Source organism: Cynocephalus volans, chromosome 16, assembly GCF_027409185.1.
Source record: "Cynocephalus volans isolate mCynVol1 chromosome 16, mCynVol1.pri, whole genome shotgun sequence".
NCBI classification, from domain to species: Eukaryota; Metazoa; Chordata; class Mammalia; order Dermoptera; family Cynocephalidae; genus Cynocephalus; species Cynocephalus volans.
The window spans coordinates 22,843,256-22,859,607 of NC_084475.1; the positions used below are offsets into that span (position 1 = coordinate 22,843,256).

A 16,352-nucleotide genomic window follows, 5' to 3' on the forward strand; every position below is an offset into this window, starting at 1 on the left:
AATGACCCACCAGTCCCGTCCAGGGGATGACAGTAGACTCTCCCCAAACAAAAATCCACGGGGAAATTTCAGACAGCAGTGACACCGAAAACCCAAAAAGCCTACAGAGAGAAAATAGTTTCCACACAAAGAATAAGAATTAAAATTGCCTCCGACTTCTTGACATCAAAACTGGAGCTGGCGAGCAATGGAGCCTCCTCAGTTCAGAAAGAACACGATCTGATCTCCAACCCGGAACTCGATGCCCAGCCAAGAATAAAGAAATTTACCTGTCATGAATCCTTTCCAAGATGCAATAGCAGGGTGGCTTCAGACCGAGAGAACAGAGCTAGGAAGAGGATGACACAGAGTGGCAGGTGCCCTTTCCGTAGATGGCACAACCTGCCTCCCTTTACCTTCGCTTCTGCAGTGGCCTTGCCATGCCCTGTCAAGAGGTGAATGCCAATCCCCTTCCCATGGATGCCAATCCCCTTCCCATGACTGTGGCCTTCGAGACTCATGGAAGGAGGTGGGAATAATGGTGTTTGGCAGCTGAGGCCCTTTGCTTCTGGCAGTTCTCCTGGAACCCTGGCTCTTGGGCTGCTCGCTTGGGATCCAGCCTCCATGCTCAGGGAAGCTCATACCACATTGAGAGGCCATATGGATGTGTCCTGCTTCTCAGTGACTGCTGGGCCAGGTTCCACTCACTTTGGCCTAGGTACCAGATGCACGAGTTAAAGAGCCTCCAGGTGACCCCAGCCCCAGGTCTGAGCAGGGGACAGGCCAGCAGGACTGCAGAGACCCCTCTGAGTCCGGCTACCATTGTCAACAGCAGGACCCTGAGTCTCTGTAGGAAAAGACAATCATTGAGGTTCCAGCAAATCAGATTTCTTGATTAAAATCTCACACAGATGGGGGCCGGCCTGTGGCTCACTCCGGAGAGTGCGGTGCTGATAACACCAAGGCCACGGGTTCGGATTCCATATAGGGATGACCGGTTGGCTCATTGGGTGAGCGTGGTGCTGACAACACCAAGTCAAGGGTTAAGATCCCCTTACTGGTCATCTTTTAAAAAAAAAAAAAAAAAAAAAAATCTCACACAGATGTTGATCTGATCAAACGGCTTTAGGCTTGGAGATGTTTCCAACCTAGGTGGGTGTTTGATGGAGGAACAGAGCGGCAGGATTGGCCACTGGGAGGCCCAGGAGGAAAACACTGCGGTCGGCCAAGTGTGCGTGGGCTTCCTGGGATGAATTTTAGGAATGCGGGGCCCTGTCCTGCTCCGGACCTTCTGGGAATTCTGCTGCCAGTTGGTTTCTGTTTGAGACCGGCGGGTTGAGACCACGGGGTCTAAAGTCAGAAAGATACTTTCAAATCTCTGCCACCTCCCAGGGCTGGGACCCTGGGTGAGTACTCAGTCTCTCTGCACCCCAGTTTCCTCTTCTGGAAGGTGGGAGCTAATGGCAGGACCCCTTCACAGGATGGTTGTGAGGCTCGGCTGACATTTCAGTGAGGCCCTAGCACATAGTAAAAGCTCAATAAATTGTATTATTAACCACAAATCTCTCTTCCTAAGACCTTTCTTATTTTGTAAAGGAAACTCACCATGAGCTGAATAAAAAGTTGTCACAGACTGGGGGATGGGCTTCATGGGTTAAAGAGATGGGTGGAGGGTGGGGGCAGACAGCCCCTAGGACCTGGTCCCCAAACTCACTTTAGACGACTTCAGCACAGACGGTGCGCCTCTGCACGTGTGTGCGCGTGTGTGCGCGTGCACGCGTGTGTGAACCCGGGCACGTGCGCGTCCTGACGCACCTCCCTTCCGAAGACGGCTTTTTCTCTGTGACCGGGCATCAGAGCCCCGGAGCAGCCTCTATCTCTGCTGGGCACCTGGCCCTGAGCAAAGCCGCGTCACTACGGGTGCGGCGGGGACGGCGCCCCGCGGGGCGGGCGTGGCTTGGGGCGCGGTCTCGCTGGCGCCCAGCCGGTCGCCGTCCCTGCGGGGAGGCGCGCCATGGAGCCGCTGCTGCGCGCCGAGCTGCGAACCGCCACCCTCCGGGCCTTCGGGCGCCCCGGGCCCGGCTGCATCAGCGAGGGCCACGCCTACGACACGGACGCGGGCCCCGTGTTCGTCAAGGTCAACCGCAGGACGCAGGTGCGGACCCCTGCGCGGGGCCCGGGGGAAGGGGGGCTGCCGTTTCCAGGGCCCGGTGGCGCCGCCCGGTGGGGTCAGCCTGCGGCCCTGGGGAGCTGCCACCTGCAGAGCGAGCCCAGGTCAGCATTCTCCTGTGGCCTGAGGTGTTTGTGGTCACTGCACGACAAATTCCCCCTGCTTCTGCCTCCACGCACAGGCTTTTTAAGTTGTTTTAATTTTTCTACCCATCAAGCGTGCGGGGAGGTGACGCTTGGGGTCCTGGGAGGCTTCTGCCACTCCCCCAGGCTCAGTCTAGGGTCCTCCTAAACAGGTGGGAAGGGAGGGAGATGGCCGGGTCCTTGCGAGGCACCCCAAGGCCTTCCCTCCTTACAGCTGTGCTTGTGCTCAGCCCTGGTCTCTGTGGCCTGCTTAAAATATTTCTGTCCATGAGTGTGTGGAAGATGGTAACACTTTCAAATGGAGAAAGCCTCAGGCCCAAAGAGCAGGCAGCTAGGACAGGCAGAGCCTGGCACTCCCCTGCCCCGGGTGCCACCGTGGTTGGTGTGCGAGAGAATCCCAGAGTGACCCCTCCAGTCCCCTCCAGCAGCACCACCTTCCTGGGGATGGTGCTGAGGTCGTCTGCATCCTCTGCATAGTCCCTCAGGGTGACGATCCCTCCCACCAGGAAGCCGTTCTTGGTTGAGCTTCATGCCCTGGAACCTTCGCAGCTGGTCCCTGAAAGCTCCTGCAGGTTGACACCCCACCTTTCCCTCTCGAAACTGCCTGCACACAGGAGGTGCTCTGACAGTGCACGAGAGCAGTTGAGGCCCCTTCAGACGTAAGCAGGCTGAAACCCAGGTGTTCTCTGCCCCGTATGTTTGGGGGTTCACCCTGGGAGCAGGACTGGAGGTTGCCAGATGTCCTACTCCGTGATTCCAGCAAGTCAGCCATTGGGGGGATGCCGTGCCTTGTTTTCTCATTGGGTACTCCCCTTGGGTGGAGTTCTTTTCTTGTGTGGTGATAGATGCTTTGGTCTCATTCACGAGGTTTAATTTTTTTAAACCTGCAATTCTATAGGCAGAAGTATTCACAAGCCACGTTAATAAACACATGCCTTTAAGTGAGGTGTAGCGTACATAAGATGAGAGTTCATCTAATTTAAAATGGGGATATTTGTGGGATATTTTTGGAAATAGGAAAGCCCTTAGACCCCATGGAGGCTTTGTGGGGTTGGTTGGGTGATGGACCCTGGTCTTGAGGCCAGGCGGCTGACCTCCCATCCCCTCCTTCCCTGCCCTGGGTGTGTGCTAAAGTCACTTCCACTAATGCCTTGGCCCCATTCGCTGTGGCCGCTCACAGCTGCTCCACCCCAAGAGGGATCCAGGAAGGCAGCTAACCTGGAGGGGACTCAGCCCCAGCCCTGGACCCTCGATTAGCTTGCTCCTGCCCTGCAGCCCCATGCCTCCCGGGCACCTCCAGCACCCTTGGGTACCCCCATGTGGCCTGTGCTTCCTCATCTCTCACAGCAAAGGCTTGCTGTTGGGTGACAGCATCCTGCCCTGCTCCAAAGCTCCCAAGCCCCAGGATCAGCGTCATCTCTGCAACCCCTTCATATCTGAAGGGGCCACTTTGCACCCCACTCTCTGAGGGGTGAATGCCTTGCTCCCTCGCTGGTTTTCAGTAGCCGGAAGTCCTGGGGGCTCACATTCCCATGTGGAGGCTCTGTCAAGGGCTGCGAGTCACACAGCCGGGCCGGCATGGTACTGGAGCTTGCGGACCTGATGAGACTCACAGTGGTGTTCTGGACACAGGCCCGGCAGATGTTTGAGGGGGAGATGGCAAGCCTGGAGGCCCTCCGGAGCACTGGCCTGGTGCGTGCACCACGGCCCATTAAGGTGATAGACCTGCCAGGTGGTGGGGCTGCCTTTGTGATGGAGCATTTGAAGATGAGGAGCTTGAGCAGGTGAGTACATGTGTGGGCGTGTGTGTGTGTGTGTGTGTGTCTGAGAGAGAGACAAACAGACACACACAGAGACACAGACAGAGAGAGAAGACAGAGGGAGACAGAAATAGAGCCAGAGACACAGAGAGGAAAACGGAAACGGAGCAGGCTCTTGCCTAGCTGCCCACGTCTCTGCCCAGTTACCAGAGGCAGGGACAAGAATGCCATCCTACCTTTCTTTTTTTTTTTTTTTGGCAGCTGGCCGAATTTTTCTCTAAAAAATTTAAAGCCATACATATTTATTGTATAAACTGTAGAAAATACAAACTTGTGTAGAGAAGTCATAAAGCCACCATAACTCCATCAGCAAGGAATGGCCACTGTTAACATTTTGGCATATAATTATCATCCCAGTCTTTTTCCTATATGTGATTTACGTTTGTTTTTACCACAACTGGGGGCTGATTTTTCACCTAACATTACGTTTTGGGCCTTTGTCCCTTCATTCCTGGTACCTCCTAAGATTCCTGTTGGAATTCACCTGCCTCTTGGTGATTTTATACTATTTTGGTTTTGGGAAAGGGTCGTTGCTTGGCAATCATATTTTACTTTTTTAAAAATGGAGAGTAGTTTTTAAGGTTTGTCTTAGTCTGTTTTCTGTTTCTTACAACAAAATACCTGGAATCGAGTAATTTAGAAAGAAATGAAATTTATTCCTTACAATTCTAGAGGCTGGGAAGTCCAAGGGCATGGCTTGGCATCTGGTAAGGGCCTTTTTCCTGGTGGGGAATCTCTACAGAGTCCCAGGGTGGCACAGAACTTCACATGGCAAGAGGGCAAGAGCATGCTAGCATGCTACTAAGGTCTCTCTCTTCCCCTTGTATAGCCACCAGTTCCACTCCCATGACAGCCCATTAATCCACTAACCCAGTAATCTATTAATCTACAAATGGGTTAATTTATTCATGAGGGCAGAGACCTCACAATCCAATCAACTCCTAAAGGACCCACCTCTCAGCACTGCCATGTTGGGGTTAAGTTTCAACATGACCTTTGGAGGGGACAAACATTCAAATCATAGCATTTCACCCTTGGCCCCCTACAAAACTCTTGTCCTTTTCACATACAAATGCACTCATCTCATCACCATAGCCCCAAAGCCTTAACTTGTTCCAGCACCAACTTAAAAGTCCAAAGTCCAAAGTCTCATCTGTGAGTCTGTGAAATCAAAACAAGTTATCTACTTCCAAAATACAATGGGGAGACAGGCACAGGGTACACATTCCCATTGCAAAAGGGAGAAATAGGCCAAAATAAAGTGGTAACAGGCACCAAGCAAGTCCAACACCCAGGAGGGTAGACATTAAGTCTTAAGACTCTAGAATCGCCTTTGACTCTGTGCCCAGACTACTCTGCACACTGGTATGGGAGTTGGGCCCCCAAGGACTCAGGCAGCCCTATCCTCACAGCTTTCCTAGGCTCAGCCCACGCTTTTGCTCTCTCAGGCTGGCATTGCATGCTGGTAGCTCTAGAATTCTGGGATCTTGTGATTGTTCTGCTCCCACAGCTCTATTAGGCATGACCCTGGTGGAGCTCTAGAATTCTGGGATCTTGTGATTGTTCTGCTCCCACAGCTCTATTAGGCATGACCCTGGTGGGGACTCTCTATGGCAGTTCTGATCCCATGTTTCTGCTCAGCATTGCCCTAGTAGGGGCTCTCTACAGTGGCTCTGCTCCTGTGACAGATCTCTTCCTGGGCTTGCATACTTTCCTATCTGTCCTTTGAAATCTTGGTGGAGGCCACTATGCCTCTGTAGCTCTTGCATTCTGCAAGCCTGCAGAATTAGCACCATGTGAATGCTGCCAAGGTTTACAGCCTTTGTCATCCAGACCAGTGGCACGAGCTGCACCTGGGGCTGCTTGAGCTACAGCTGGCAGCCTAAGTAGCTGAGATGCGGGGAACAGTATCCCTGTGTGGCCCTGGGCAGCAAGTCCATAGAGTATGCCCTGGCCTGTCCCTCCAAGTCATTCTGTCTTCCAAGGCTTCTGGGCCTGTGATAGGATGGATAGCCTTGAAGATTTCTGAAATGCCTTTGGGCCTTTTTGCCAATGTCCTGATGCATAAACACCTGGCTTTCTTTTATCAGTGCTAATCTCTTTAGCACCCAGTAGCTCCACAGCAACCTTGGCATTCTCTCTTACACACACCTTTTTACTCCTTACATGGGCGGGCTATGAATTTTCCAAATTTTACCTTCTTCTTCTTTTTTGATTATAAATTCCATCTTTAAGTAATTTTTTTCCTCTTGCAGCTTAATGTAAGCAGTTAAAGTAGGCATAAAGCAGCCTGAATGCTTTGCTGCTTGGATATTTCTTTTACCAAATATTTTAATTCATTTCTCTTAAGTTCTACATTCCACAAAGCTCTCAGACATGGACACAGTACAGCCAAATTATTTGCCACCCTATAGCAAGAATGACCTTTACTCCAGGTTCCAATACCTTTTTCCTCATTTCTGCCTGAGACCTTGTCAGAATGGACTTTACTGTCCATGTTTCTATCAACAGTCTGGTCATGACCACTTCACCGGTTTTTAGAAGTTTCAAACTTTACCTAGTCTCTTTTCCTTCTGAGCCCTCATCAGAACCTAGGCTTTTTATAGCCTACTCCTCCAAATTGTTCCAGCCTCTGTCCATTACCCAGTCCAAAGCTGCTTTCACATATTCAGGTATTTGTTATCAGCAACACCCCATTTCTAGATACCAGTTATCTGTCTTAGTCCATTTTGTCACTTATTACAGAATACTTAAAACTGGGTAATTTATAAAGAAATTTTATTTCTTTCAATTCTGGAGGCTGGAAAACCCAAGGGTATGCCTCAGCATCTGGTGAGAGCCTTCTTCTTGGTGGGAAGTCTGCAGAGTCCTGAAGTGGCAAAGGGCATCACGTGGCAAAAGGGCAAGAGTGTGCTGGTTCAGGTCTCTCTTCCTCTTCTTAGATAGCCACCAGTTGCACCCCCATGATAGTCCACTAATCCACAAATGGGCTAATCTATCGATGAGGGCAAAGCCCTCATGATCCGGTCACCTCAAAAAGGCCCCACCCCTCAACACTGCCACATTGAGGATTAAGCTTCAACAAGAGTTTTGGAGGGGACATTCAAATCATAGCAAGGTTTTTAAAACATTTCTCAAAATGGAACATACTGGGCAGTGTTGTTATTTCTTGTTTGCTATTTTAATCGGTTACATTTCTTCTTTTCTCAGTCAAGCATCCAAACTTGGAGACCAGATGGCAGATTTGCACCTTTACAACCAGAAGCTCAGTGAGAAGATGAAGGAGGGGGAGAACACAGTGGGTGCGTTCAGATCACTTTTGTGTACTTTACCCAGTTGCATCTGGCCATCTACCCTAGATTGGTACTCATGGTGCATCTTGGTGGCATTTTAATAATAAGTTGAATCGCATACTATCTCCCTTTATACTGCATTATGAAAATGAGATTATTAAATAAGAATTTTGATGGAGCTGATGAGCTAGTAGAATTGACTTATGACCCCTTTTATACCCAGTTCTGCTGTCCACTGTGCTTGAGGTAGGAGCGTCCTGGCAGATCTATATGTTGATTAATTGCTACTGTATATAGTACATTCTCAGACCGCCCATCTTCCAGTGCAGCCCACACTTGTACTGATGCTTTGCTGAAGTTTGGCGTTTAAGAGAAAGACATGCAGCTCTTTCAGGCCAAGTATCTCTGTCGACAGGCCAGAGGGCTGAAGGTGGTGAGCCCCAGTATGTGACCAAGTTCGGCTTCCACACGGTGACGTGCTGCGGCTTCATCCCACAGGTGAGTGCTTGGGTGGGAATGTTTGTGCTTAGCTGATGACTGTTCCCCAATGCCCCAGTGCTGGTCACTGACCCCTTATATGTAACAGTGTCAGTCCCCCAGTCACCGGCAAGACTGACCACCTGATTTCTTTTTTTTTTCTTTTTCCTGTGGCTGGCTGGTATGGGGATCCAAACCCTTTACCTTGATGTTATAACACCACACTCTAACCGGCTGAGCTAATTGGCCAGCCCTGACCATGTGATTTCTGAAAGCAGCGTGAAAGTTGTGATCCCTGGGAAGGGGAGAACAGACGTAGAGGTTCACTGAGCTGAGCCCAGAGGGAACGGGACCTGGTAGGGCGGGTGGAACAGCATTCCAAGCAGAAGGAACAGCGAGTGCAAAGGTTGTGTTGTAGGAGGGTGCCCCACGAATGTGAGAAGCTGACAAGAGTGGGGGTGGGACAGCTTGCAAGACCCGGGATTAAGCCCTGGTTGCTCAGCCCCTCTCCTAGGGCCTCTTAAAAATATCACTCATTGAGATACAATTGAGATATAACTCACATAACATAAAATCTACCGTTTTAACGTGTATAATTTAATTTTAGTATAGTCACACTGTCGTGCAGGCATCATCACTATCTAATTCCAGAACATTTCTATAAACAGCATCCTTCAGCAGTCACTCTCCAACCCCCCACCCCCCAGTCTCTGGCAACCACGAATCCACTTCCTGTCTCTGTGGATCTGCCTGTTCTGGACATTTCATATAAATGGAATCATACGATATGTCGCCTTTTGTGTCTGGTTTCTTTCATAGAGCACAGTGTTTTCAGTGTCATCCATGTGGTAGCATGGGTCAGTGCTGCATTCTTTATGGCTGCAGTATACAAGGGGTCTTCAAAAGTTTGTGGAAAGATTCATATTATCTTTTAAAATTTTATTTATTTAATTAAAAAAATTTTTTTCTAGATTCGTCTGATCTTTTAATTCGATTTTTCCATGAACTTTTTGAAATAACCTCGATTCTGCTGTATGGATATAACACATTTTGTTTATCCATTCTTTTTTTTTGTGTGTGTGACCACGCTCAGCCAGTGAGCGAACTGGCCATCCCTATATAGGATCCGAACCCGTGGCGGGAGCACTGCTGCGCTCCCAGCGCTGAACTCTCCCGAGTGAGCCACGGGGTCGGCCCATATCCATTCTTTTTTATGGATGAATAACACTAGGGCTTCTTGAATCACCATTTATGAAACCTATGAAGTTCTGAAGAACGCTTGTCTTCCTGCACAGCCCAAGTGCCCTGTGCCTGAAGAAACCATTTCTGGTCAGTATTTTGCTGTTATTAGGGACACAGTGCTTATGACATAAGAGTCAGTCCTGTTTAAAATCATTGCTTCCTGAAGGGGGAATACTCTCACATCCATCTCCTCGTTAATGCCTGTCCTGACTAGCTGGGTCCCTGTGGACAGTAGCCAAGCTGTCCCTGGTGTGGAGTGGAGGGCAGTTCTCCCAGCTGGAGGTCACTCGGGACAAGATCCGTATGAGGCCCAAGACAGATTTAGAGATCCCAGCCAATAGGCAGCCCTCATGTCTGGGGTCCCTAGAACTCATGTGGTGGTTTACCAGGCTTGTCGAGACCCCCTAAATATCAGCCAAAGCCAGCACATCTGGAGTTACACATCGGTCTGGAGCTGGTGACCAGCACATGCTTAGTCGTCCTAGGCAAGCATGGCTGGGTGTGGCTTGTTGTCCTGCATTAGATGTTGAGTTTAAGGACTGCAGGTAGTGGGGAGTCTCCAAAGACTTGGTGGAACTAGTATAGTGACTTTTCAAATATTCAAGAGTGGAGAACTGAATTCTTAAGCAGAACCCCAGTGTGTGAAGCAGGTGAGAGAGGGGTTGATCTGTTAGGAACACAGGTGGTCTGAGTGCCCCTTCAGACTCCGGATCAAGAAACCAACTCAGATCAGCTGCAGCCTGGCCAGGAAGGGACGAGGGACCTGGGAGGACACCTCGCCCACCTCCTTTGAGCTATGACAAGAGTGTCCTGCATGTAGTGCCTCGGCACAGTCCCACGTTCCAGAGGCTTCCTACTCCCCCTTGGGAGAGCTGAGCAGGTCCTTGGTGGGGGTGGTGGTGATGCTGCAGCCATTGGTGGGCAACGCTGAGTGCTTCATCTGACTAAACTCACCCAGATGCCACAGTGGGTAAGGTCATCGATCCATTTTATAGATGAGGAAATTGCCGCACAGAGGGGCCAGGTAACAATCCTGAGACATGCAGCTAGTAAGTGCAGGAGACAGCATCTGCCCCACAGCCTGGCTTCACAGTGGGCCCTAACCATTACACGACCCTGCCCCTGTCAAGGTGAGGCTCCGTCCTGAGAACCAGCTGTGCACCCAGGTGAACCCACCCTTGTTAGCTCAGGGGAAGGCCACATCGGTGGGTTTGGGGGTCATGGCCCCTCCGTCCAGGGGGTGGGACTGAGCTTGCCACTGTAGGACTCCTGCTCCCAGCACTAAATCTCTATCTTTTATGATCTGATCATCTTCCAGAAGGAAGGCAGGACTCAGACACTGGGAGCCTGGGCAGGCAGGTGGGAGGCTGCTTGGTGCACCTCTGTGCCGGGTCCCTACAGTCAGGCTGTGGGGAGGGGGCCTTCCCGTCCTGCTCTCAAGGTGCACCCAGCACTGGGGGTGAACTCAGAGGCCAAGCTGCCACAGTGCCCACGTGTAGGTAGAGTCTCGATGGTAAGGACCACTGTACAGGGAAATCTGGTCTGTCACTGGGGCGGGTACTCACCAGAAAGGTCCTGCCCAAAGGGGTTTCGCAAAGTAACGCTTTGCATAAAATAAGCTTTGTATTTTCCTCTACTGAGGCATAATTCACATAACCTGTACCTATTTAAAGTATACAATTTGGTAAGTTTCAGCGTAAGCGCACACCCGTGAACCACTTTACACAATCAAGATAATGAGTCAATTGATCGCCCCAAAAGTTTCATCGTGCCCTTCTGTAACCTCTCCCTCCCCCACTTCCCTGCTCCTGGACAACCACTGATCTGCTTTCTGTCACTGCAGATTACTTTGCATTCTGTGGAATTTAATATAAATAGAATCATATGGTATGTACTCTTTTTTTGTCTGGCTTCTTTCATTCAGCATAATTATTCTGATATTCATGTAAAAAATTCTTTTGATATTCATCTGTGATATTCATCTATGTTGCATGTGTCAAAAAGTCCATATCATTGTGTGGACAAACTGCAGTCTCTCTATGCCTTTGCTGTTGATAGACATCTGGGCTGTTTCCAGTTTTTGCTTTTACAGATAAAGCTGCTGTGAGGCTTTGTGTACAAGTCTTTGCGTGGACAAAGCTATCATTTATCTTGGGCAGATACCTAAGAGAGGAATGACTGGGTCACACGGTAGGTTTATACTTAACTTTTTAAGAAATTGCCCAACTCTTTTTCAAAGTGGCTGCACCATTTTACCTTCCCACCAACAGTGTAGGAGAGTTCCAGTTCCTCCATATCCTTTCCAACACGTGGTATTTTCTGTTTTTTAAATTATAGCTGTTCTGGTGGGTTTGAAGAGGAATCTCACTGATTTCTATTTTGCATTTCGATGATGTCTAATAATGCGGAGCATCTATTCATGTGCATATTTGCCAACTATATATCTTCTTCACTGAATCATCTCTTCAGATAGTTTCCACATTTTATGAATAGGTTTTCTTATTATTGAGTTTTCAGAGTTCTTCAGATAAGTCCTCCACCAGAGATGTGATGTGCACGTATTTTCTCCTAGTCTGTTGTTTATTTATTCTTCTCTTGAAAGTCTTTCAAAGAGCAGAAGTTTAATGTTTTTTTTTTTTTTTTTGTAGCTGCCTAACATGGGGATCTGAACCCTTGACCTTGGTGTTGTAACATCATGCTCCAACCAACTGAGCTAACTGGCCAGCCCTAGAAGTTTTAAATTTTGATGAAGTCCAATTTGTCAGTTTATGAACTGTGTTTTGGTATTGTGTCTAAGAAGTCTTTGTCTATGCTAAGGTCACAAGGATTTTCTCCTACATTTACTTATAGAAGTTTGATGGTTTTGTTTTACATTTTGGTCTACGATCCATTCTAAGTGTGTTTTTGTGTATGGTACAAGGTGTACATTGAAGTTCAGTTTTTACGTGTGGATAGCCAGTTGTTTCAGCACCACTGGTTGATAAGACTGTGCTCTCCTTACCGAGGTGCCTTTGTGCCTCTTGCAAAAAGCAGTTCTCTGTACACGCGTAGCTCTGTGCCTGGGCCTGTGTTTTGTTCCATTGCTCTATTTGTCTGTGTTCATGCCAATATCACACTGTATTGACTACTGTAGTCTTGTAATAAGTCTTGAAATCAGGATAGGTGAGTCCTCAAAATTTTTTTCTTTTTCAAAGTTGTTTCAGCTATTCTAAGACCTTTCCATTTCTATATGAATTTTAGAGTCAGCATGTCAATTTCTATTAAAAAGAAAAATCATGCTGGGATTTTATTGGAATTGTACTGAAATATATCAATTTGTGGAGAAATGACATCTTAATAATATTGAGACTTTTTCCCAACTGGCCAGCCACCAAACAAACAATAATATTGAGACTTTTGGTATGTGAGCATGTTATGTCTCACCATTTATTTAAGTCTTCTTTAATTTCTCTCTGCAATGTTTTGAAGTTTTCTGTGGACAGGTCTTTTCACGTCTTTGGTCAAATTTATCCTTATTCCTTATTTTTTTTGGCGGCTGGTGGGTGTGGGCATCTGAACCCTTGACCTTGGTGTTATAGCACCACGCTCTAACCAACTGAGCTAACTGGCAGCCCTGTTTCATATTTTTTGATATTATTAAAATGACTTTTTTAAATTTAAAATTTTAGAATTTTTTCTGGCTAGTATATAGAAACACAATTAATTTTTAAAAATTGATTTTTGTATATTGATCTTATATCCTGCAATCTTGCTAACTTTACTCATTAGTTCTGGTAGCTTTTTTTTTTAAGATTCCATCAGATTTTTTACATAGACAATCTTGTTTATTATGAATAAAGGCAGTTTTACTTCTTTCTTTTCAATCTGAATGCATTTAGTTTTTTTCCCTTTTTTCTTTTTTGCTTTGCACCTCCAGCACAATGTTCAGTAGAACTGGTGAGTGTGGACATCCTTGGCTTTTTCCTGATCTTAGGGGGGAAGCATTTAGTCTTTCACCATTAAGTGTGAGGTTGGCTGTACATTTTTTTTAGATGTTCTTTTTGAGATTGAAAAGTTCCCTTCTATTCCTAGTTTTCTCAGAGCTTTCTGAGAAATGGACGTTGGCTTTTGTCAAATGCTTTTGCTGTATCTTTTGAGATGATTATATTTTTCTTAGTTTGTTAATATGGTTAATTACATCGATTGCTTTTTGAATATTAAACCAACCACACCTGATCGTGATGTATTATCCTTATATATTGTTGGATTCTATTTGCTAAAGTTGTGTTTAGAATGTATGCATTTATATTTATGAAGGATATTCATTTGTAGTTTACTTGACTTTGTCTGGTTGTAGTATAAGAATGATGGTGGCCTCATAGAATGAGTTGGGATGTATTCCATCTCTTCTATTTTCTGGAAGAGTTTATGTAAAATTGGTATTTTTGCCTTAAATGTTAGAATTCACCAGAGCAGCCATCTGGGTCTGGAATTTTCTTTTTCTTTTTGGTGGCTAGCCAGTATAGGGATTGAAACCCTTGACCTTGGTGAGGGTCTGGAATTTTCTTTGTGGGAAAGTTTTTAACTACAGATTCAATTTATAGGGTTATTCAGGCTATCTATTTCTTTTTGGCTGAGCTTTGGTAGTATCTTTCAAGGAATTTGTCACTTTGATCTGAGTTGTTAAATCTCTTGGCATAAGGTTTTTAAAACATTTTCTTATCATTCTTTCACTATCTATAGAATCTGCATCGATGTTACCTTTCTCATTCCTGGTATTGGTAATATGTCTTTCCCATTTCTCACCTGATCAATCTGGCTAGAACAGGCTTTTTTTTTTTTTTTGATGGCTGGCCTGTATGGGGATCTGAACACATGACGTTGGTCATAAGAACAAGCTTTTTGTACATTGGATTTCTCTATTTTTTCTCTTTTCTGTTTCACTGGTTTTGGCTTAGATCTTTATTATTTCACTTTTTTCTGCTCGCATTAGGTTTAATGTGCTCTTCTTTTCCTAGTTGCTTGAGGCAGAAGCTGAGGTCAGCAGTTTGAGATCTTTCCTGATACAGACATTTAGTGCTATAAATTTCCCCCTAAGTACTGCTTTAGCAACATCCCACAAATTATAAGCTGTGTTTTCATTTTTATTCAATTCAATATACTAATTTCCTTTTAGATTTCTTCCTGAACCATGGGATTCAGAAGTGTGTTATTTCGTTTCAAACATTTGGGGATTTCCCAGAGATTTGTGTGTTGATTTCTCATTTAGTTTCATTGTCGTCAGAGAATACACTTTGTATGACTTAATCTTTTCAATTATTGAGATTTATGGTCCAGAATATGATCTATCTTGGTAAATGACCCATGTGCACTTGAAAAGAATATAAGGCTCTTGTTGGGTAGACTTTTCTATAAGTGCCAGTCCATTCTATTTAGATGATAGTAGTGTTGAAATCTTCTATATACTTACTGTTTTTCTGCCTACTTGTTCTATTATTAAGAGGGATTGAAATGTCGGGCTATGTCTCAGTCTGCTGGGGCTGCCATACGAGATACCATGGAGTAGGGGGCTTAAACAACAGAAATGTATCTCTCACAGTTCTGGAGGCTGCAAGTCCAAGATCAAGGTGCTGGCCCATGTGGTTTCCAGTGAGGGCCGCTCTCTGGCTTGCAGGATGGTCACTTTCTCGCTGCGTCCTCATATTACATCTGTGTGGAGAGCCAGATCAATCCTCCCTACTAGACCTGTCACGTCTGTTCTCTGTTCCCTTCCCCTCCATCTGCCTTCTTTTGGATTAACTATTTTATATCTCCTTGCCTTCTTGGTTGGCTTACTAGCTATAGGATTTGCTGCAGTGGTTTTTCTGGGGTTTATGTGGGTTCTTTGCAGAACTGTCCCGTGGCTCATGGTCGCAGCACGTTTTCTCTTGTTCAGGTGAATGAGTGGCAGGACGACTGGCCAACCTTTTTCACCCGGTACCGGCTCCAAGCACAGCTGGACCTCGTCGAGAAGGACTACGCTGACCGAGAGGTTCGAGAACTCTGGTCAAGGCTACAGGTGGGCAGAGAGGTTACTTCTCTGGGAAAGAGGCTGTCCTCTCACAAGCCCACCACATGTGCGTGGGGTTCTCTGGTGGAACTGAGTCAGGGTAGGAAACCCTAAGCTGGTCAAGTTGTGGACACATTAGTGCCCGACTGTTGGCCTGACAGGGAATCCAAAGCGGGGCAGGAACTGAGCCAGGAACCTGGCTCCTGAGTGCACCTGTCATCCGCTGGGTCACCTGGTATTTAACCTCAGACTTTCCTCACGTGAAACAGAGGCGCCTGGTTTGTAAAGGGTAGAACTCACCATTTTCTGATCACTAGTAACCTGCTCCACTCTTGTCCCTCCTCCTCTGCCAAAGCACAGGGGGCTCACTCCTTAGTGATGACGTGGGCAGCAGATGCCCCACAGTGACTGGTTTGCAAACAACTGTCAAAATGTTAACAGAATTCGTATATCAGTCCAGGGTGAGCAAAGAAATTTTACATAACTCGTTAATGTAGTAACTAGCAGGATACAAAAGAGGTGCAGATATATATGTGCAGGGAAACAGGAGAATGGGGGCGAGTTTGCCCCGGTAGGGGCACAGCCAGTTCACACTCATGTTCTACAGGACCGTAAGACTTTAGCCCCTGCGGTCCCTTACCGAATGGAAGTCACCAGCACTGTGGAACTTCTGGGCTTCAACTAGCAGCAGGTGCCGAGTTTCACGGTTGCCTCCCCTGGACTGTCTCTGGGTCCGCCAGACACGGGCCGGACGCGCGACGGGACGCGGCCCCCAGAGCCCTGCGGTGACTGTGCGGTCCTTACCTTCCCAGGTGAAGATCCCGGGTCTGTTCCGCGACCTGCAGATCGTCCCCGCCCTGCTCCACGGGGACCTGTGGTCGGGAAACGTGGCCGAGGACGATGCGGGGCCCCTCGTGTACGACCCGGCTTCCTTCTACGGCCACTCTGAGTTCGAGCTGGCGATCGCCTCCATGTTCGGGGGCTTTCCCCGGTCTTTCTTCAGCGCCTACCACCGGAAGGTCCCCAAGGCGCCGGGCTTCGAGGGGCGGCTGCTGCTCTACCAGCTCTTCAACTACCTGAACCACTGGAACCACTTCGGACGGGAGTACCGGGGCCCGTCGCTGCGAGCCATGAGGCAGCTCCTGCAGTAGCGCCCGCGGTGGCCTCGGGGACAATAAAGCCGCAGTCCTCAGGGTCGCG

At 47.6% G+C, this 16,352-nt stretch overlaps 1 protein-coding gene across 2 annotated transcripts; it reads left to right on the top strand.

The window, feature by feature from the left end:
• The first annotated feature begins 1,975 nt into the window (after positions 1-1,975).
• On the top strand, positions 1,976-16,340 carry FN3K (fructosamine 3 kinase). Of its 2 annotated transcripts, none has more exons than XM_063080789.1 (6): positions 1,976-2,134; positions 3,925-4,076; positions 7,323-7,414; positions 7,800-7,903; positions 15,039-15,161; positions 15,965-16,340. In XM_063080789.1, exons 1-6 carry the CDS (start codon positions 1,994-1,996, stop codon positions 16,301-16,303), a joined length of 951 nt encoding a protein of 316 aa, XP_062936859.1. In that variant the 5' UTR covers positions 1,976-1,993; the 3' UTR covers positions 16,304-16,340. The 2 variants fall into 2 exon arrangements, with proteins under 2 accessions (XP_062936859.1, XP_062936860.1); XM_063080790.1 differs by having other exon boundaries at positions 7,821-7,903.
• The last annotated feature ends 12 nt before the right edge of the window (positions 16,341-16,352 follow it).